At 46.0% G+C, this 22881-nt stretch overlaps 1 protein-coding gene across 1 annotated transcript in view; it reads right to left on the minus strand.

Annotated features, from left to right (window-relative positions):
- LOC144755725 (myosin-6) overlaps positions 1 to 22881 on the minus strand; it is a 109119-nt gene that overhangs the window by 16742 nt on the left and 69496 nt on the right. The window contains exons 27-36 of the mRNA XM_078644917.1: positions 22280 to 22669; positions 21878 to 22123; positions 21098 to 21294; positions 13233 to 13416; positions 12756 to 12921; positions 11506 to 11630; positions 9283 to 9591; positions 4529 to 4732; positions 3742 to 3867; positions 3325 to 3600 (exon numbers count right to left, since the gene is read on the minus strand). Coding sequence (XP_078501043.1) covers positions 3325 to 3600; positions 3742 to 3867; positions 4529 to 4732; positions 9283 to 9591; positions 11506 to 11630; positions 12756 to 12921; positions 13233 to 13416; positions 21098 to 21294; positions 21878 to 22123; positions 22280 to 22669 — 2223 coding nt within the window. The remainder of the gene's footprint in view (positions 1 to 3324; positions 3601 to 3741; positions 3868 to 4528; positions 4733 to 9282; positions 9592 to 11505; positions 11631 to 12755; positions 12922 to 13232; positions 13417 to 21097; positions 21295 to 21877; positions 22124 to 22279; positions 22670 to 22881) is intronic.

The following is a 22881-nucleotide window of genomic DNA, read 5'->3' on the forward strand; positions in this document are numbered from 1 at the left end:
GCCCCTACCTGGCCTGGGGAGTCATCTTTGAACAGGGTCAGGCAGTGTTGAATGCCCTTCATGGCACCATCTTTCCTTGGGCTCAGGGGATTGTGTCTCCCCCTTAGGTCCTGTAAGGCTTCTCTCTTGCTGCTCAACTGAGGCCAGCAAAGGCCACCAGCCCTGCGGAGGTGCTAAGAAGAGCAGAGTGGATTACTTGCTCCTCTGCTAAAACCTACAACCAGACACAGCACACACGGGTTCCTCAGCTTTGCTATGGGGTCATCATTGGACGGGGTTAACTGGCTTGAATCGGCTTATGCTGCCTTCCTCCTCTGGTCCGCTGATCAAAGGGCTTCCCAATCCTTCCCTCGAGAAAGGGCGTCGAAAGGCCACAGGAGGTGCACAGGCGGTACGGTGTGGTGCACCAGGCATGTCAGTATTTGGCCACCTTGGCCCGTGCCCTTCCCGTGGTTCTCCGCTCTAAGGTGTCACAGTCAGCTCCTTTGTTCCCGAGCCCCGTGCCATTGACTAAACAATGGACACCGCCAGTGTGAGGACACTGCAGCTGATTCATCTCTTAGGGATTGTGCCCCAGGCCAGTGACTGTAAAACCAGCTGAGCTGTGCTCCAGTCTATTGAGTGATGTGTACCCTGTTGAATTGATACCAACAAAGTGCGTGATCAGAACAGAACTCTGCTGCATGCCATCCAGTGAAGTGTGCCCGGCTGAACTGTGACCCCCATATGCCATTTGAACCCTCAGCTCCCCCCTGCCTGGATACTGCCTAACTGCACCCTTTGCATAGCGTCACTTCTCAGCAAATTCCGCCCCCACCGTCATCATCGTCCCTGCCCTCCACTATCCACCTCTTCCCTTGTCCTCACTGACCTTAGTCCTAACATAAAGACATGCAAATCGGAGCACTTTGTTGTCTCGTTGGGTGCATGAAGCGCTACCTAAATAGGGCACTTCAATACAAAACAATCAAGTTATTTTCTCTGCCGCAGACCCCTCTGTCTCCAATGCCTGCTCTAACCCAGAGGTCTTCGAAGTGCCGGGTGTGGCTCCTGGGGACTGAGGCGATGGTCTGTTCGATGCTCTACAATGCAATTCTGATAGGTCCTCCCAGCTAGGCACAAGCTTGCTTTGTTTTTAAAAGCCTTTGTTCAGATCTCGCTTCCACATGGTCCCTTTTTTGGGTGGTTTCGGGATCAGAGAAAGGGGTATATGACAACTACCCCCACTCAGACACCTACAAACCTAGCATCCGGCAGAAGGCCCCGCCACATAACCGAATGTCACAAACTGGCGCAGGTGCAAGCTTCTCGACCCTCCTCTCCCAATTTATCTCAAAGATAGGTGTCTCACAGGCAATAGGCCCTCTTCCCAGGCCTGGTCCTTTCAAACTCCCAGGGCAGGAGGCCCTCAATAGCAGGCCTCTGCCACCAACCTTCCATATTAGACTCGGGGGTCGGATGTATCCCAGGAAGGCCCCTCCCATACAGTAGGGGTCAGGGTGATGGCCTGTAAAGTTGCAGGATTTCTCTAAACCCCATCCTAGGCTCACACTGCCTGAGCCACCACTTGAGTAGAGGCGGGGAAATTGTGTGCAGCCACCTCCCCCACTGCTGTAACATGAACGGGAACAACAGATCACTGGGGATGCCACCAGCCACCTCATGCCCAGGGGAAGGCGACCTCTTGGCACACACTCTGACCCCTGGCCAACCCATGAACAGCCACCACATGGCTGGATGCAGATAGACACTAGGCATGTGGCGTGACCCAGCTATCTCCAAGACCATGGGCATCATGCCTCTGGGGGTGCCGCCCTGCTCCCCAAACCTCACAACAATGGGCAGTTGGTGTCCTGGCATGCTGCCTTCTGCCCGGACATCACCCAACTAACCTGTGACCCAAACAAACAATATTTTGCTAGCTCAGTGCAGCTGAGTTCAGTTATAAGTAGATCACTATTCTACATTATATGCTTCCAAAGAAACCGCAGACCTCATCCTCACATCCACCGAGTGACTCCTTCAGTGACACTCTCCTCCTAACTCTGGACCCGCACAGCCTCCTAAGCACTTTTACGCTCAATAGACCGCACCCCACTTGGACACTACCATTACATGGTACTTCAGGATAAAAAGGCGATGTTACCCCTCCCAGTCTTTCCAAAGCCTTTCATCACTCTTCTCTCTAGTGCCTGTCCTCAGTGCTTTAAGGCACTGGTGGTCATAGTTGTGCTCAGTAAATTTAGTGCTGACGGCTTTTCCGTGTCAATCTATTGCACTGACTCCCAGCTCCCCTTCTCAAGATTTCTTCTTGAATGCCTAGTGTGTGATCCACTTACTCTCTCCCCTCCCTCCCACATCCCACTCGACGTGCTCCCATCAGGTCAGCTCTACTCCACAGACTGCCATCCCGTGAGCGTCCAGCGACGTCACCTCAGTCTGTCGTCTCTACTGCAATCTACTCCTATCTTTAGAAACATTCCAGCAGCCTTGGGCTCAGTCCACTCATCAACTCCACTAGTTACTCCCGGATCTCGAGGCCTCACTGTCCTGCTCTCCTCTGTCTTCTGGGCTCTTCACACTCCTCACCTACACACCGTTCTCAATGGTTGTCTAAGTGGGCACCGCCTTGTGTCCTCTCTTTCTGTCCATCTGCTTCACCTCCCTCTGGGACACTGGTGCCTCTCTTACCACCTGCACGCCAGTGGCACCGAGACCCTTTTCTCATCCTCAGATCCAGTCCAAAATCGGGATCTCTCACGACCATTAGGCACTGGGGGCTGTCCCTCCACCCCCCATGCTTAAGCCACCCTGTACTTCTACTGCTGGGTGAGGCATCTGTCCCTAATCAATTCGGCTTGTTTTTGGTTAGTCCTGCATGCAATTCCCTTAAGTGAGGGACTTTCGTTATAAGCAGAAAAAAGGGCTTTGATGTAAGAAAACGACATCACATTGGCAATATCTTTCACTTCAACATGAGAAAGGACAATACATTAACAGTCAAACATGGCTTCCACATCACCCTGTCTTCTTAGAAGCCCAGCCCTGGTACCTTTAATCTGGATAGCTCTACCTGATGTTCCTAATCGTTCTACCTAGGGGAATAATACACCCCTTCATCTTTCAGTGCGTTCTCAGAATCTTCTTTCCAAGCCTGGTCTCTTTACCAGCCTTCCACAATCCGCCCAGAAGCTCTGTCTTTGTACTGGCCAGGTTCATATGTGTACCTACACTTCCAAAATTTATCTGAAAGCAACCCCCATCTTGTAAGAAAGTAGATCTCTCCCATCTTCGGGGATGTTCTTTGAGGGCCAGCTTACATACCTGGTAGGACAGTTCCTTCACGCGCCGCTCGTACTTTCTCATGCCCTTCACGGTCTCAGTTCCGCGTTTCTGCTCGCCTTCCAGCTCGTTCTCCAGCTCCCGCACCCGGGCCTCCAGCTTCTGGAGCTGCTTCTTGCCGCCCTTCATGGCGATCTGCTCGGCCTCATCCAGCCGCTGCTGTAGGTCCTTGATGGTCTGCTCCATGTTCTTCTTCATGCGTTCCAGGTGGGCACTGGTGTCCTGCTCCTTCTTCAGCTCCTCAGCCATCATGGCCGCCTGTGGGAGAAGACATCACAGAGTCAAACATACCTCGTGAGTGCAGCTGGCCTCTGATGGTAGGGTAGCTAGACCAGTTTGTGATAGTAGGGCAAGTAGACCAGTCTGTAACCTATGCAAAAAAGTGGCGTCAATGCATACATCAGTGATGGCTTTCTTGGCCTTCTCCTCTGCGTTCCGACACTCCTGGATAGATTCCTCCACCTCAGTCTGTAGCTGCGACAGGTCTGCGTCCATCTTCTTCTTCTGGTTTATAAGGCTAGTATTCTGGGAAAGTAAATAGACAGCAGTGAGTTTTTTCGTGGGTGAGATTGAAGGGCTGCTCGAAATTATGTACATATTTCCTCAGTTGGTGTGGGTGCTCGTTGCCCATCATATTCATATGGTAGGCAAGTAGCAATTGGTTGTTGGTGTTGGATGTTCTATTAGCATATTCAGAGTTCTGTTTTAATGTGAACAGTAAACTTGATTTGTTAGATTTGGGATTGGTTGACCTTTTGTGCTGGCGTCACAAATGATTTGCACATGGTTGGATCCTTCTGTAATGGAATAGGTAAGTTAAAGAAAAATGAGCAAAGTGATGCTAGCACTGGGGTAGTTCCAGTGGGAATGAAGTGTTGACTCAAACATTTCAATCCATCTCATCTTTGTGTTCCCTAAGGTATTGCTCCTCTGTAAGTGACAAATGAGACCCCTGGGATGCCTACTTTACACTAAGGGTCCATTGTGATTCCTGACTTGGGAGTGTTGGATGTCTGCTCTTTCTCAGTGGGAGTACAGGATCCTCTCCCTCTCTCTGAGCTCTGTGTGGTCCCTCACATGGGAGTGGACGGTCAGCTCCCTTTCTATGACTCAACTCTCTGTGGTTCTTGACTTGGGAATGCAGGGTCAGCCCCCCTCCACCTCTAAACTCTACATAGTTCCTCACCTGGGAGTGCAGAAGCTGCACCCTCTCACTGGTCTCGATCAGTTCTTGTTCTGCCAGTTTGCGGGCTCTTTCCGTCTGCTCCACCACTGCACGCAGCTCTTCCAGCTCGGCCTGCAGAAGGTTATTCCTCCGCTCCACAATGGCAATGTTTTCCTTAAGGTCATCATTGGCTCGAACCACATCATCTAGCTGCAGCTGGCTGTCCTAGGAAACAAAGAGGAAAGTGGCAGAGATGAGACCAAGGAAGCTGGGTATGAGGTTGCCTCTACCACAAGAGCTCCTTGCAGCTTACATTTTGAGCACCATTCATGCATGTGGAAGAATCCAGCAGTGCTAAAAATAAATACGTAGAAGACACAGGCGATGATAATCTCCAGACAAATAAAGAGGAGAGGCTCATGGCATGTCGACGGTAAACCCATTGAGATAGTCACCACATATGGGTACTTGGGAGTATGGATCGACCATAAAGGAAGGCAGTCCACTCACATCACTTCAATGCAAGGAATGGCACAGTCGCTAGAGGGGCTTTCTGTAGAGCTAGGAAAGCCATGAGCTCACCTGATCTTACTCCCTTAATTCGAGCAATGGGGTCAAAATCTTTACCGTCAGTGGCCCATGCCGCAATAGTTTTTAAAAATGTAATGTTTCCATGTCTGGGCTGAGCTCAGTCAGCCTGCTTCCGTAGAGTATTTTTTCTAAAGACTTCTACCTCCCATGCGCAAATCCGTACAGAATTTAATTTGACATCTCAAAATGGATACTAAAAGCCAGGTTCATAGCCTACTGTCTAGAAGCCAAACACACACGGTGCAACATGCTAAAGAGGTACATCTGGTTAATGATAATCAACCCAGGGTCAACCTGGCATGATTTTTTAACACACAGCATCGAAGCATTGGAAGCTCACGAAATATGGTCTGCCCCCATACCCACACTTGCAGCAGCAAAATTATTAACCAAACAAGCAAAGTTAATGTCGGCTGACAGTGACTTACTTACTCTGAAAAATCCAAGTCATGGAAGCTAGGTGGCAAAACTTTGTAACAGCAGGGGCCTGCCACACTACCTGTCCTCACCCTTAAAGCCCTTAATGAAGCGTCAACTAATGAGACTGCTGTTCGACCTGATTCCATTATTGGCATACAAGTATGACCGAGGGTATAAAGAAATTGTATCCATACAGTGCCGAGCATGTGCGGGAGAAGAGGAAACATTAATTCACATATTGTGCATCTGTGAGAATTGCGCACTCTGAGAATCTACTGCCTTTTCCCTCATCTGGCGCATTCTAAATGTTCGGACATGTCAAGCAGCCCTGGTAGAGTCCATGAAAGGCGACTCCATGCAACTGGCGGCACGCTTCATGAAATTCTTGACTGCTGTTAAAGCCAAGCTGGATTCTGGCAACCACACAGAACTATAACGCACAATGCTGTGTTAATCGTTTTAATCTTCATTTCCTTATAGCTGATAAAGTGGTGCTTACATTTTTAATCTTCAGAACAATAGGATGACAAACAGTCATATCTTTTATAATATCGGAAATTAAGTATTTTATTCAGATTTTTACCCAGCACGACTGCAATGATTTTAATTGATTGTACAATAAAATCTATCTATCTATATATCTATCTATCTATCTATCTATCTATCTATCTATCTATCTATCTATCTATCTATCTATCTATCTATCTATCTATTGATGTGTGTCCATGTGCAATACAGGCTATTTAGATGTACAGGTCAGGTGTGATAAAGCTCACGTGTGCATCATTTCTTCTGCAGCATGGGCAACATGTGATACAGGTCACCTATGGGACATGCTATGTAGTATAGGTCATGTGTGGTATAGTTCATGAGATCTGATTTGTACTTTTTACGTGCGGTATGTAGGGTATGCAAAATTAAACTATGGGTCTTGTTCCCCTGCCATTCCAAACCACTGAAACATGTCATAAGAGGGCCCTATAAGTATCTGTTCTTCAGAAAGAGTTTAAACACTTGACAATTAACATCCAGGTAGTAGCCGTCTTCATATTCCTTGCCTTGATATTCCATCCCTGATGAACAGAACACAAGCTATCAGCCTCGCACCGTACTCCTCAAAAGCCCGCAAACTCCTCTGTGGAGTGCTTCAAGGTTCATCATCTCTCAGCCCTACTCTCTTCAACACATACATATCCCTGCTGGTCAGTGTCACCCACACACATGACATCAATATCTTCTCCTATGCGGGTGACACACAACTCATACGCTCCCTCCCAGACAAGAACCCCCCTCTGACCACATAAGGAACAAGTGCACCGCCTGAATGACCAAAGTCACCGACTGGAGAAGTCCAACTGTCTCAAGGTTAACACGAGCAAGATAGAAGTATTGACCTGCGGCGAGAACACCTCACCATGGGACTCCAGCTGTTGGCCGGATGATCTTGGACCTACACCTACCACAAGCACACACGCCAGGAACCTCTGAAACATCAATGACACCAAACAGGCCATCATTGCACCCTGCTTCCACACCCTGAAGATGTTAAGGAAGCTCCTCAAATGGCTCCCAAGCCACACCAGAAAGACCATTACCTGCACCTTAATACTAGCAAGCTGGACTATGGGAACACCCTCTACAGATGATTCAGAAAACTACTCACTAGAAGGCTACACACCATCCTGAACACAGCAGAACCACCCAGACCGCTATGCTCTGTAGGACACCTACTTGCACACATCCCATGCATACACAGAAACTGATCTGGAGGCCGGGCCTTCTCATATATCGCTCCCAAAGCATGGAACAACCTCCCACAACAGATCAGAGATTCTTCCTCAATTCTTGAGTTAAGGAGCTGAAGATCTGGTTCTTCAAATAATAGGGAACCAGTAGGCAAACACTCCTGCTCAGTGCTAAGATACCCTCCAAGGTGATAACGTGCCTTAACAATACACATATTATAACCTAACATCGTTGACCAGGTGCAAGGAGACTGCTTTATAAACCCAAAATCAATTCAGACTATGTTGTTAAAGTTCATATTTAGTACATGCCAGGACTGGTACATGTCACAAATAGTACCTGCCCTGAAAAATAGGCCAAGTGTAGTACTGCACACGTTTGGTACAGGCCTTGTATGGTACAAATGTCTGCTGGTACAGCTCACATTTTATACAGGACTCGGGATGTCCTGAACGTACGTAGAACAGGCTGTGAGATAGAGGTCATGTGTGGTACTGGCCTTATGTGGTACTCTCTCCTGTCTACAATTTCCCACTTAATTGATGCAGACATATCTGTCTGTATTTTTCTTGTGCAGCATAGGCCTTGTGTGCTGCTGGTCATCTGTGGTACAGGCCTTGTGTGGTACAAGTCAGGTTAAGTGCCGGTCTTAACAAAATAGATCTTATGTATGTTACATACTACCTGCCACAGAGATCATGTTTGTAAAGGGCCTAGTCTAGGACAGATGATGTTTTAAATCAGTGAGTCATATAGCTCATGTATGAAGTTCTGATGTGGTACAGGTGATGTGTTGTATGCCATGTATGGTATATATCAGTACAGATCAAGCTTGGTGCAGGTTATGTTGGTATAGGCCTCACCTGGTACAGATTATGTGAGGCGCAGATGTGATGTAATACATGTCATCTGTAGGTCCTGGTAATACATAGAATAAGCTGTGAATGGTCCTAATTATCTGTGGTGCAGGTTGTGTGCAGACCTGGCCACGTTTTGGACATGCCATGCATGATACCGGTGAAGTGTTGTACCAGTCATGGGGTATAAGATTTCAATGGCTCTGGAACTTCTGTGATATTGCTCATGTGTGGTACAGGTTATTTGTGGTACGAGAGCAATGTGCTATAGGTTAGTTTGTGTGTTCAACAGTTCATGAGTAGAACAGGTCAAGCATAGTGCAGATGTTGCGCAATGCAGGTCATGTGTGCTAACGATCATACATGGTAAAGGACAAAAGTGGTCTGGTCTTGGCTGTGCCGGTAATTTGTGGCATATCTAGTACGCTAAAGGCATGGTCTTTATAGCATTTGGTGGTACAGTTTATGCACAGCACAGTCGATATGTTGTATAGGTCATGTGTGGTGCAGTACTCCTTTGGTACAGGTCATGTGTGGAGCATATCATTTGGTATTGCGCTTGTGTGGTACTGTTTATGTGTGGTATAAGTCTGAAGTATTAAAGGGCATTTGTGCTGCAGATATCTTGTTCATGGTCATGTGTGGTGCAGGACATATATGATACAGGCCATGTTTGGAACAGGCAACATGTGGAATTGGTCACAGCTCATATACATCCAGCTCTATCTAGAGCTTTTGCCTTAATATTCCTCTGGTATGAGTCAACAAGTTGGACTTTCCATCACCCATTTCCTAAGGCAGGGCTTCTGCAGTGGAACAGTGTATAACATCTCATATGGTCAACTAGTTAGAAACAAAAGATATCTTTAATTGTGTCAGGGATGATATCTCACAATTGGTATGGTGACAGTCTGAGAGTGAAGTGTCCTATTGCATTGTTAGACATGATATCTCACATTGTGGGTAGTGTCTCTTATGATGTTTAAGGTACCATTTCGCAATGCCTGTGGCAACAGAGGTCTATCTATAAAAAAAAAGATTTTTATCACTCATTGATATTGAGACAATCAAATCTTGAGTAGGTGAATCCTCTGTTTTGTGTATCAACTTGTTTGTAGGCCTCCGAGGTAGGTACAAATAATTGCTCTGCAGAGGTCCTACCTTCAGGTGGGCCTGAGCGACTTTGAGGTTCTTGAGGGACTCGGCGGCTGAACGGTTGGCCTGGCTGAGCTGGATCTCCATCTCGTTGAGATCACCTTCCATTTTCTTCTTGATGCGGAGGGCCTCATTGCGGCTGCGCGTCTCAGCCTCTAGTGAGGCCTGCAGGGAATCAGTGAGGCGCTGGTGGTTTCTTTTGGCCTGCTCCATCTCTTCATCCTTTTCAGCCAGTTTCCGCTCAATGTCTGCCTTGATCTGGTTGAACTCCAGTTGGGCTCTCAGAATCTTTCCTTCTTCATGCTCTAGAGAGGCCTACGGTGAAAAAAAGAGGGTCATTTCTGGCATCAGTGAATGATGAAAGATTGTACCTCAAGAAATTGGCAGGGAAATTTCACAACTTGATTCTCATTGACAAAACTGTACAACTAACACTCTGGGTCCATTTCTCAAATGTAAACTTAGAGTTGAAGTCTAAGGGCCCAATTCACAAAGATAAACTTAGACCAGAAGTATATCTTTAAACCTGAAGTCTAAGTTTTGACCTGAAGTCTAAGGGCCCAATTTACAAAGGTAAACTTAGACCCGAAGTCTCAGTTTACCTTTGTGAATTGGGCCTTTAGACCTCAGGTCTAAACTTAGACTTCATGTTTAAACTTAGACTTCAGGTCTAAGTTTACCTTTGTGAATCGGGCCCTCTGTGTCATCCAACAGAGGCTGCTAAATAGAACTGTACAACCTGTCAGTCATACCTCCAGTCTTGCTACAAACTCTTGCACATTGCAGCATGTTAAATTAATAATTTCTGCTCGTGTTACCTTGCACATCTACACGCATCACCATAATTTCCCTGATCAGACCAGATACTACCCAAGATTTGAGCTAGGTTGTGGAATTAGAGCACAACTGGTGAGTACTGTCTCGGTAACAGCAGCTTAAACCTTGAAGTGGCACAAGTCTGTGTTCTCGTAACTAAAGTGATTCTTTACATGTTTGCTTTGAATCCCAAGTTTGTTCACGTGTAGACTAGATTCCTTATTCCAAAGAACATCTTTGTAGTTTAAATATCTGGTCATTACTTTGTGAGCAATTTTCCTCTCTGACCATCACCCCGCCGTGATGGTTATTCGGAAAGTGATCACCTTCCATATATGCCGCCAGAGTCTCTCGTATTATAGCTCTAGTATTCACTAGTGTTTCATACTGTTGGGGTGTTTGTTCCTTACATAGATTCCTGCACTTCAGTATCAACGTATTAGTCCTGGCAGCAAGACTGTGACAGTCATTTTATGCCCCTAGCGCTGTTTCACCCGGCAGTTATGTCTCTTACGATCCTAAACTCACTATTTATATGTAGGCCAAGTATATATTCCTGCCCGTGCTTCTAAGGATAGTCTGTCCTTTCTGCTCCTTCCAGGTAAACTGCAGCCCTGACTCATGTGTCCATTCATGGAGATCCCTGCATCACCATTAGGCTTCTGAGGTCGCAGAGGCTACAATGGAAAGCCTTAGAATGAACCAATGAGGAATCATCTTTATTTCCTTCACAATGATGTTTGTTTTAAGAAACTACAGACTAGGCCGATACTGACCAGTCGGCGAGGCTGCACAGCTTTGGATTCAGAATAAGCTTAATTTAAGAGGCCATGAAAGATTTGTTTGAGGATATAGAGTACCCTTATTCTGTCAGGTTCCAGGGAATTCAGTGGGCTACAGGAAGACTAAGGGGTATGTCTCAAAAGGATCTTTGTTTAACTCCAAGAATAAGGAGAAGGAAAAAAGACAGTTTCAACAGAGTATAACCTACAAACTAAGTTGTATCTTGTCACTTATATAATAAGTGTTGTTATCCAGAGTACCCCTCTTCACACTCACTAGAGGGGGAGGCACCTCTTGGGAGCAGTCAGGAGACAGGATGCTGGACCCATGCCTGCACTTACAGGCTGATTTCTGACTTTACAAAAGTGCACCAACTTTTGGAAATCCTGGATTGATCTTTAAAGGTTTCTGGCTTTCGTCTGTCTGGGTCCAGACAAAAGGATCTGAGAAGCGAGACCCAGGAAACCAGGCAAAGGGGCGACATGGGGCATGTATTGAGATACCTCTGGCCCAACTTCACATGATCACATCCTCTAGCGTACAACGTTCTGTCCGAGCATTGACATGACGACCGAAGTCTTCCCTTGGGACAGTCCTGGTATCCCGAGTTGGAAGGATAGGAAAACCCACCTCAGCTTCCTCCAGCGCAGACTGCAGCTCCAGCTTCTCCTGCTCCAGCTGCTTCCTCAGTTTCTCCAGCTCATGAAGGCTTTTTCCACTTCCTCCCAGCTGCTCCGTCAAGTCAGAAATTTCCTCTATAAAAATAAATAAATAGCTTTAGGGTTAGGCAGTACGGTGAAGCTTTAGAAGCTTGTGTTGTGCAACACACATCATGCACACTGATCATGAACAGGATCTGCCCAAAATACGCCATCCATGAAATCGCCGGTAGCTGGGATTCCACTGGATGGGTCATGTCGAATAATGTTATTGGCAGGTAGGGCAAGTGTGCCCTTTTGATATAAGTTACTCATTTCAGTGATATGGGGAGGATTGTAGCAAGGTGAGATACTGCACAACACTGGAGCCATTCGACTGTGCCAGAGAGTATAGCCATGGACCAGACCTAATATGGACTAGCGTGTGGTTGCTGAAAGATCAGCGTACACTGGGCAGCGTTGTCTGCAGAAGTTGCAAAAGCATGGTGCTAACAGAACAGGCACTTTGGGCTTGAATTAAATTATATCCTCCACTTCTGATGACGTACAAGTATTTGCCTTGTTAGGACTAAGGTGTGAAGCATTTATTTTTATTATACATTGAATATGAATGTGGAATATGGCACCTGTGTGCTTTGATGCTAGAGATCTGTTTTAGTAACTTGATACAGACACTCAAGTTCCCTCTTATTGTTTACATTTGGTATTAACTGTTGTTCAGTGATTACAAAACAAATAAACTGTTTTAAACAAGAGGAGAGACATTCCGCATAACCTGGACATGCTCATCCTTTGCACCTGGTATGTTGCTAGAAATCTTGTGATCCTGAAGATGATGTCTTCCATTTCCTAGAAATACCCATTTCCTTCACCTAAAGGTGTTTGGGATGATATGCTTCTATAGTTGCTATTTGTTTACTACAGACATGCCCAGCCTTCTGTGCCAAAACTCCCACAAGGTGGTTTTCTGTTGCAACAGCTGCACTTTACACCACGGATGACCATCATTCGCAACACCAGATGGTGTTGAAGATACTGTGCTTTTGGGGCAATTCGTATTATTACTCCAGACGCGGGTCATCTGCTGCATCCCAGCGTGTTACTCAAGGTGATTTCACTCTTGCCCAGGCCATGCTCCATCACCTGCGGCTCAGCATGGTGTTACTGCGAGATTCCAGTAATATGCTCACAGCCACCCATTGACTAAGGCTAGTTCCTTACCTTGCAGGTTCTTGTTCTCTCTCTTGAAGGTCTCCAGGTGTTCTAGAGATTCCTCGTAGGCATTCTTCAACTTGAAGAGCTCAGTGCTCAGCGACCGCCCCTCCTTCTGGGATGATTCCAGTTCCACCTGGGACTCCTCAAACTTCTGCTTCCACTCAGCCAAGACCTGAAGAAGAGGAAATGGCGTGAGTGCAGGGTTTGAGGTGTGCAAATACCCCCTCCCTGAACCTATTTCCTACGATGCTTATCTGCCATTGACCTCTTTGTCTATATGCATCTGTGTAATGCCTGGCCAACTGGTGAATATTACTCTTTCTCATTCTTTGCTCTCTGATATATCGCTGCCACAAATGCCCTCTGTTACCTTCTAGGACTCCCTATCTCTTGCCCGTCATGCTCCTCCTGTGCTTAAGACTCCCTCTCTCTTGCCCATCATGCCCCTCCTGTGCTTTCAGTTGCCTTCCCTCTTCCCCAAACCTTGTCAAAGTTCTTCTGCTTCTTGTCTAGGGCAGCAGCGGCAGCGTTGGAGCGCTCCAGGTCCACCATGAGGTCTTCAATCTCGCTCTGCAGCCGGTGCTTCGTCTTCTCCAGTGAGGCGCATTTAGCATTCACAGCCTCGACGTCTTCCTCTGCCTCTTGCAGCCGCTGGGCCAGCTTCTTCCTGTCGAGAAAGTCCGAGGGAACAATTACAGAGGCCTCTTTTGGTAGACAGTCTCCTAGAAGAATGGTCTACCAACACTGGGTAAGAGCACTACTATCTGACCAGCTGGTGGGATCAACTCCATCCGGAATTTGGACTGCTTTGGGAAATGCACCAGAGACAGACAGATCCCACCATCTTAGAGAGTGGGATGAGGAAGAAGCTATAGCTGTAACACTCCACTGAAGACCCTACGTAAAGCCATTCTCATTGCTGCTATAGCTAAAGTCTTCCGCATACTCCACTTCTCCCCTGGTGGGGCCTCATGGCTAATGTAATATCCTCTCCTCTAAAAGATGTGAAACCACAAATCCAAACTATACAAACACCCCCAGGACCCTTGTCCAGCCCTTCCCCGGTTCCAAGTCAGGAGACTGACGTGAAGAATCACTGGGGTTTATAGCCAGCCCACAGAAGGCTCACCCAGGAACCCTGGCAGCGCGGGCCTGATGCATTTCAGATCCAATATAAGAGGTCCAGCATCCTCCAATGATAAAATATAAAATAGAGCTCATGTATGATGTACTGATGTGGTAAAGTTGATGTGTTGTTATGTACAGTATATATCAATGAGTACAGATCAAGCTAGGTACAGGTTTGGCAGTTGATTTGCTAAAGAACAATCTGGATTGAAACCCTCCTCTAGCACAAATGAGGGGCAGGCACGCCCCCAAGTGATATCACGAAGCGCGCTGGTGAGTAGGTAAGGGCCAACTGAGGCATATTTTGCCCTTCGGCACCAAACTCTTGGATGTGTGTTGATGCTCCAGGTGAATACTAGTTCTTCTCTGATGGCACAGTGTGGCAACGGAGCAACATCTGGACTCTACTAAAGTTTCTACCAAATCAAGGGACATTAGGGAACCTACAAAGATGTTCTCTGCCAACTGTGTTTTCCTCACAGTTGGTTTTTCAAGAGCCCAAGTCTACAGTCAAGTGACGGAGTACCTACTAATCACTGAGTGTCAGCACACAACAGCACTACCACTACTTCCTAGTATGCCACAGTGGTACTACTGCCTGCGTAGAGTAAAACAGCAGTACCAGCATCTTTCTACTCTATATGCACTACAAATTGATTTAAACCTTGAGGCAGCTTTCCCACCAATGAGCCCTTCTGCTAGTTTCTTACAACAGAACAGCCACTACCTTCCTAATATGGGGCAAATCTACCTCCTCCTTCCTACCATAGTACAGTGCAGAACTCCTTTTTTAGAATGAGTTGCACATTTACTGCCTTCCTACTATGCTGTGGTGCTAGCTACTAGTGTCTTCATAGTATTTGGCAGAGTTATAACCACCATCCCACTATGGGACTGGCAAACATCTGCCTTCTTTACTGGAGTTGCACCTGTCACCACTGTTTTACTATTGGGGAGAGCTATTGCTGCCTTCATACTAGAGGTCAGATTGACAACCAGCCCCATACTGGAAGGCAGCCTAACCACCCATTCCTACATTGAGTCAGTGCTGTCCCAACGTCCTCCACTACAACACACTTCGTATTGCAGTTGCCACCCTCTTACTATGGAGCAGTACTACAGCAGTCTTCATACTACAGGTAATGACTATCACTTTCTATTCTTTAGTTGCAGCACCCCTGCCTACATGATATTCCCTTTTTTGTGCGGGTCAATGGTCACATTTACACCCTGCTCTGCGCCGCTGCTAAACTGAGCTGGGGAACTGGTGCAAGAAGGGGGTGATGTAAGGGGCGTCGGAAGAGTCGGGGAGGGATAAGCAGATGGTCACCTGAGAGGGAGAAGCCTGAGAAGCAATACATGCTTGGCCCACACCAACGCTGATGGTCAGGATGGGGCTGACCCTCAGCCCCGAAACAGCTCTTTCCCTAAAGCATTTTACTAACTGGAATTTACAGCTGGTAAAATTGAGTATGGAGTTCCCACACCTGGTAAATCTGGGTGTGAGAACACAAGGCCATTTGTGATTGGGTGGAGTCGAATTCCATTCGGAAATTTCTATCCATCCCAGTCGTCATTGAGCCCTTAGTGGTAAAGCTACTAACATGTGACTGCTGCAGGCAGACTTTCAACTTCCTGATATGGGAGTTTAGGTATATAATTCCTATTTGTGGGAATTCCTATTTGTGGGATTATCCCAACCTGCCATCTCCATACCATTCATTCTCATCCATCTCCCTTCTCTCACATGCTGTGCACCCCGTCCATTAGTCTTATGTGTTGAAGCCCCCTGTAAGTAAGGGTTAGAGCATTGTGGAAAGGACTGAACCACAAATGTCACCAAATTAACCCGTGCTTAACCCTTTGGTAGCTTGGCACAAAAGCAGTCAGGCTTAGCTTAGAGGCAATGTGTAAAGTAGTTATGCAGCTCACGAACAGTAATACAGTGAAAATACACCACCAGAAAAATCCTACACAATGTAGAAAAATTAGACTATTTTAATACATAACTTGATATCAAAGCAACAAACATTTAATCAGTAGAACCAGAATTATGCATTTTTAAAGTTTCTTGTAAAAACTAGCACCTAAAAGATCGAAGCGGGTTCAGCAAAAAGGGCAACCCATTAATCACTAATGAGCTTGGGTATAAACTACACTGTGACTTACAGGGCTAACAAGGGAATAAATTGCATAGAGGGAATATTTTTTCAACGCTTTACTACATTTATCTGTCCTGGTGGGTGACAGTATAGCATAAATCAAAAAACAATCTTGCAGGTATTTCATAAAAAAGACAGTCCTTAACACCAAGTTCAACTCCTTCTAAGTATAACTACTGGACTTTCACCACTGACTTGTTTTATCTTTTGAGGAACATTGCTCTTAATCAGAGTGCACTTTACAGATATTAACCTCTGACTTCATCAGTTTAATTTGCTTTGCAAGATTAATGTTGTTGCAGAATTTCACGATTTGTCCCTCTAAATCATTCATATTGAATACAATGTGGTTATTTTAACTTTAAAATGAGTGTACACCTCTTTCTTAAAATTGTTTTTATTTTATGAAATACATGTTAGCCCTTTACCTCTCAATAAAAGATCAAAGCATCTACCGCAAACATCTAGTCATGCAAGACCGGGGCAAATTGGAAAGTTATGGCCGACAGCAATGGAGCAAGGTTTGGCTATAGGAGGTGGATTGGGCACAGTCTCAGCTTGCCTTCCATATTAAAAGACATTTTTAGGAAAAATGTCTGAGATGGTAAAGTTTAGTGGGGCAAGGCAGCTGGTGATATACGAGGAGGAAGTGTCATCATCAGAGAGCTGCTTGACAAAGTAGCAGCAAAGATTTCTACGTTCGGACGTTAGCACCTTTTTGGAAACCAAAAATATCCAGCGCGATGAACCTGCAGGCTACAGCCAATGAGGGCTTCACAAGCAGGATACGCCTTCTGTGACGTACACTAAACAGGATTTTCTGCTGAGGCGAAGAACTTAGCGGGAGCTACCGCAAAGTCAGACCGGCCGTAGATGCACCTTGGGCGGATTGGTGAGAAGATAGGTCCCGGTCTCTTGTCAGTTCTCGGAGCACTTTTTGGCTGAACGTTTTCTGTCTCAAGTTTTAGATTTAGGCTGTTTGGGCACCTTTAGCACTACTTCCAAAGGTCGGGCACTGGGTGGTCATCACTTGGAGTGTAGAACTCACTGTAGGCAGGGTGTAGGTGCAGGGTTGAAGTTGCTGGAGCTTTTTCTGTCCCTGTAGATCAGAACAGGAGTCCAGCCAACTAGCCTTTGGAGTCACTCTGGTAGTCCTGGATTCAAGCAGCATGGCAGTTGTCAAGCAGGATCAAAGGGTTCAAAGCAGGTTTCAAGCAGCAGGACAGTCCTCTGGGAGAATCATGGCAGTCCTAGGAAGTACAAAGCAGGCCTCAAGCTGCAGGGCAGTCCTCTGAAGTACAAGGCAGGCCTTCTGAGTGTTTTTTGCAGGTCCAGAACTCAACTAAATAGAAGGTTGAGGGGCCTATTTTTATACCTGGTGCCTGACTTGATGTGGAAGAAACTAAGAGAGTTTACCTCCCACAGATGGTTCTGGAACTTTCTTCCTCCATGCCTAGGCTCCAAGACGACAAGCGTGACAAAAGACTGATGTGGAGTTCTTTGTGAGTGTGCTGAAGCAGCTCCTTTGAAATCTAAGTGGAGCAGGGAACAGCTCTGCCCCTCCCATCCTGGCAGGATGGTCCATCCTTGCAACACCTAGTCCCCATTTGTCTCACTGTCTGGGAGGAATATACAAAGGTCAACTGCCACTCTATCACAGTTGTGTGACCCAGGAGACAGTCTGCGGGGACCGAACACTAAACCAAGACAAAACATGGCAACTTTCTAAAAGTGTTACAAAAGGGGGTGGTGATGGACGGAGCATCTGAACCAATCATACACTCACACCCAGTCAACAGATCTGGGTTTAATCCATCACCGTTCTTTAGCCCACTCTGCCACCCCAGTTCAGACATGGCCATATGCAAATCAGTCTGACCCTGTGCCTCATGGGAACAGTCCAGCCCGAACTTCCAAGCCATGCCTTCCCTGGACCGGAAACAAGCTTCCTAGGACCGGTTTCTGGCATTTCAGCCGTCTTCAGCCAGGCTTGCTTGAATCCAGTGGCAAAGTGAGCAAGGGACTCACGTCTGAGCATACCCTGCCAACTTATGGCGAACAAAGCGGTACAAAGGGGGTGGTGATGGACGGAGCATCTGAAGCAATCAAACACTCACACCCAGTCAACAGATCTGGGTTCTTTATCCCACTCTGCCACCCCAGTTCAGACATGGCCATATGCAAATCAGTCTGACCCTGTGCCTCTGTTGACTGGGTGTGAGTGTTTGATTGGTTCAGATGCTCCATCCATCACCACCCCCTTTTGTACAACTTTCTAAAAGTGGCATTTTCAGAATTGGCACTTAATATCAGACTTTACCATTAAATATAATTTTCAAATTACAATTCTTTAGAGACCAAACATTACATTTATACCTGTTCCAATTTTTTTAAATAAACTATTAAATGTAATAAAGTTACCCGAGTTTACCCTATGTGCGATGTAGGCCTCACAGCAGTGAAAAATGCATTTGGGGGGTTTCTCTACTGGGTCACTTAAAAGTACATGTCCAACTTTTGGAATACACAGAACCCTGTAGTATGGGCTGTTTAGGACCTTCGTTGCGGGTGACATTGTTTAATTAAAAAGGGTGTTTTAAGCATGGCAAAAGGTTTATTTTGCAAGGATGAACTGACAATGTAAAACTGCACACCGGCTGCAATGGCAGGCATAAGACATGTTTAAAGGGCTACTTTACGGGTAGCACAACAAGTGCTGGCGGCCCACTCATAGCATTTAGTGTAAGGGACCAGGAAACATGTCATACCACTTTACTGGGGGCTTATAAGTATACACAATGTGCCAATCGGGTGTAGGCCAATTTTGCCATCTTTTAAGAGTGAATACAAGCACTTTATCACTGGTTAGTAGTGGTAAAGTTCAAAGAGTCCTAAAGCCAACCAAAACGAATTTCAGCAAATAGGAGGAGAGTAGGCAAAAGGTTTGGGGGAAGACCACTCAAGGTCTAACAATGACCTATTAATGGTTGTGGGACAGGGTAGGCTGTCACATGAACAACTCATTGTAGTCTATAGTTTGGTCATGAGTAAGGCTCCAGTGGATTTTAACTGGAACTTATTGAGCTACACTAGGTGCTAGTTTCGTGGAAGCCAAGTTCAGATTCAACCTCTATACTCTAGAGAGCTCACCCTCAAGAAGAACATTAAAAAAAAGATTGGCTATTATCAGCTCTCTCTGCTATAAAAGAAACATTCCCCTCGGAAAGCAACTTTAGAACTGCTGTTCACTTGCTCCTACACGTGCATCTGGATGGTTTGAGTGCTCTGCCCACAGTCTCCCAGACTCCACAGCACATGTACTTTCACCAACCTTATGTAACTCTACTGTCTGGTCTTGCCAATCAGCACCATCTTAAAAAACAGCTGCATCATCTACAAAATCACCACCACAGGCATACCTGCCTATAAGGATGACAACCTCATGATCTCTGGTGGCTCACAGTAAACCTAAGGCCAGGACAAAATTAGACTGAAGACAAAGAAGTGCAAAAAAGAAAAAAATAAGGCAACATGCCGTCTCCATCTATGCATCCAGGCTCTGCAACAGCATCCCTGTAGCCATCAGGAAGGCCTAGCCATGCTCCAATTTCCAAAAGAGCTGGAGACACACCTCTTTATTAAGTCCAAACCAGGATGCTTAGAAACCGTAACTCCTCCATCACGTGCTGTCTGTTTTCCCTGGATCCTGTACAGCACCCCTCTGACTTTTGTCTAGATTGTTGCTATGTGAATACCACACAAATGCATTTATATGTATACACAGACCCCCCTCTGTGTCCAAAGTAGAACCAAACTTTGATACCTACTTGTATTTCCCCCATACCTATCCAAAACATTCATCCCATATCCTTGATTGCCCAGACTTTCCCAGTGTTTCAGCGGTGAACTATCTTCCAACCAACAAGCTTTATGCTCGTCTTATATGACATTTTCAGACATAATCCAAGCAAAAAGCTTATTTGTCAAAAGAATTTCAATAGGAACAGAGGAGCCTGCCAGGTTATGTTCAGCGACAAAAAAAGACATAAACAGGAAATACACTCAGGACATGGATGTTAGCCAAGAGTACTCTCAGGACCATTCAGTGTATGATAGCGAATGAACTCAAGACATGGGTAATACCAGAGAATGTACAGACAATATGAGAGCAATCCAAGATTATACATATTAAATAAATGGCCACAGAGACTAAACTGTGACACAGATTCAAGATACATGTTGCTTAAGAAGTAATTATAAACAAAATCACATTAAACAGGAGAGAACATTTTCAGGAGTTGGGGGAATTCTGGAGTACAGTCAAAATATCTGATTGGAAGACACAATGGGTAAAAAGGAGATCGGGGTAGTCTTCAAGAAACAACTGAGGAAATAGTGTGCGTCTTAGACAAAGTACTGAGGATACATGCAATCCTTTCAGATAATAATGAGGAGAAAGGGTAAGCCTTGAGGAATTACCATAATTCAAGATAAGGCCATGAAAAGTGACAATTGGACAGGGCAGACAAGGTTGGCCTTGGAGAAAGTCCTAAGGAGATTGGGTAGGTCAGGAATAAGGTAATTAGGCAACAGGGAGAACACAGTATAATTGCAGAGGAGATGGGGCAAGCCTCTGAGAAAGGACTGGGAGTTCAGAGGAAATTGACACCATTCCTGGATAAAGAATTAAGGAGAAAAAGCAGATCACCAAGTAATAAATGGGCAGATCAGGAAGGTTCAGACTAAAGTACTCAGATGGTATGACAGGTATAGTGAAATCAGTGAGACAGAGGAGGCCATACCAAAATCACTTGAGTAGTTAAGACTTTGCAAAGCCTACTCAAGAGAAAGCTTAGGCTTTAGAGATAATGATATGGTTTCGAGTGCCATGTTTCTATAGGCCCATTTGTTGGGAGAATACACTTCTTCCTGTTGGATGGTGCACTGCCTTCTGTTGCAAGTATACACTACCTCCTTGCTGGAAGGACAAACACTTTGAAGGATCCTCTAGGATTGTCCAAATTCTAGGATATGCTGGATGTTTGTCAGTGCACTCACTTGGCATCCTCAAGCTCCTCAGTCCTCTGTATGGCATCCGTCTCATACTTGGTCCTCCACTGCGCCACCTCAGAGTTGGCTTTGGACAAGATGCGCTGTAGTTCTGCCTTGGCCTCCTGCTCCTCCTCATACTGCTCACGTAGTAGATCACAGTCATGGCGGGCTGACTGCATTGCGTGGGCCAAGGCATTCTTGGCCTGGGGAAGTAAGGCAAAGGGACAAATCCATGGAGTGAACTACAGTGATTAAATAATGTCCCACGTAACTAATAATGTTTATAATATCTAAATTGTGACTAACTCTAGCATAGCATACCAAGCCTTATAAAGTTAACTGTTTGCCAGTAAAACCATTGATTAACTCTACAATGTCAACTCCTGCACGGGAAAGACCAAGAAGTAATGACTGAACTTTGTCTTGAGATGGCTATGTGTACTCGTAAGAGCTTGGATCTGCAGTGCTCAGAGAATCATCTTTTGGTCCACTAGAGACAGGCTAAAGAGGACAAACTTGGGCTCTGTTGTAGTCTACCACTACTCTGCCTACGTGCGAACAATACAGCCAACCTAATAACAAATCTGTGGCTAAAATTGTCCAGTAGTTTTCGTGCCTTTTCTTAATGCACATAAGAGAATATGGCAATCCACTGGTGAACTGCTTACAGTAGTTGGCCAACTCTACCAACACTCATTGGTTAGCCAATCACTGGCCAATGCTTTCCCTGGGTTCCTTTTCTCATATGTTTTAGAGAATATGACACACCTAGTAGCAAATGCTTACCTTTGTCTCCTCCTCAAGTTGCCTCTTTAGGTCCTCCAGCTGCTGGGAGTAGGTCTGCTTTCCACGGGTCATCTGAGAGACCAGGGCTTCCTTCTCATCTAAGCGCCTGGACAGCTCACCGTTTTCTGCCTGTAGCTTGGCCTTTTGGGTCGTAAAATCACTGAGGGTCCTTTGGGTCTCCTCAAGCTTTGACTTATTCTCATTCATCTGGTCTTCCAGGGTTCGACACATCTTCTCCAGATTAACCTTCATGTGGTAAACAACAGAAAAAGTTCATGCAAGGAAGGGAAAGTGATAGCTGTTAGGATTTTACTGACAGTTTACAGTGAATGCACTAGGATCGGCTCACTAATTCAATAGGTGTTAGAATTAGAAACTGCAAATCTCTAAAGGAGGACACACCTTGGCCTTCACAAGTTGCTCCATGTTGGACCCCATGTCATCTACTTCCAGCTTGAATTCACTCTTCTCTTTCTCCAGCTTCTGCTTAACTCTTTGCAGATTGTCAATCTGCTCACTCAGCTCGGCCACAGAATCTGCATGCTTCTTACGAAGAGTAGCTGCTGTTGCCTCACTGTGCAGTGTGGCCTCCTCTAGGTCCCGCCTCATCTTCAGGAATTCAGCCTCTCTCTTCTTGTTCATCTCCACCTGGACAGAGGTGGCACCACCTGCCTCCTCCAGTCGCTCGCTGATCTCCTCCAGTTCCCGTGACAGATCCAAGCGCAGCTTCTCCACTTTGGCCCGGGCAGCACGTTCTGCTTCCAACTCCTCCTCTAGCTCCTCAATGCGGGCCTGAGAGGGAGGAAGAAAAAATAACTGAGTATGAGTGACTCTTGAAGAAGATTATGTTTGCAGGATCTCAGGGCTTTTAGCTTTCGGATTTAGTAGTACCAGGAGGATGAATGGCATCAGAATCTATGGGCTTCCACTAGGCCGCTTAACCTAAACCAACTCAAATAATGCCTAAGATGCAAAGAACGTTCTCCTGGAAGGGCCTGACAAGA

Source organism: Lissotriton helveticus, chromosome 5_1, assembly GCF_964261635.1.
Source record: "Lissotriton helveticus chromosome 5_1, aLisHel1.1, whole genome shotgun sequence".
NCBI classification, from domain to species: Eukaryota; Metazoa; Chordata; class Amphibia; order Caudata; family Salamandridae; genus Lissotriton; species Lissotriton helveticus.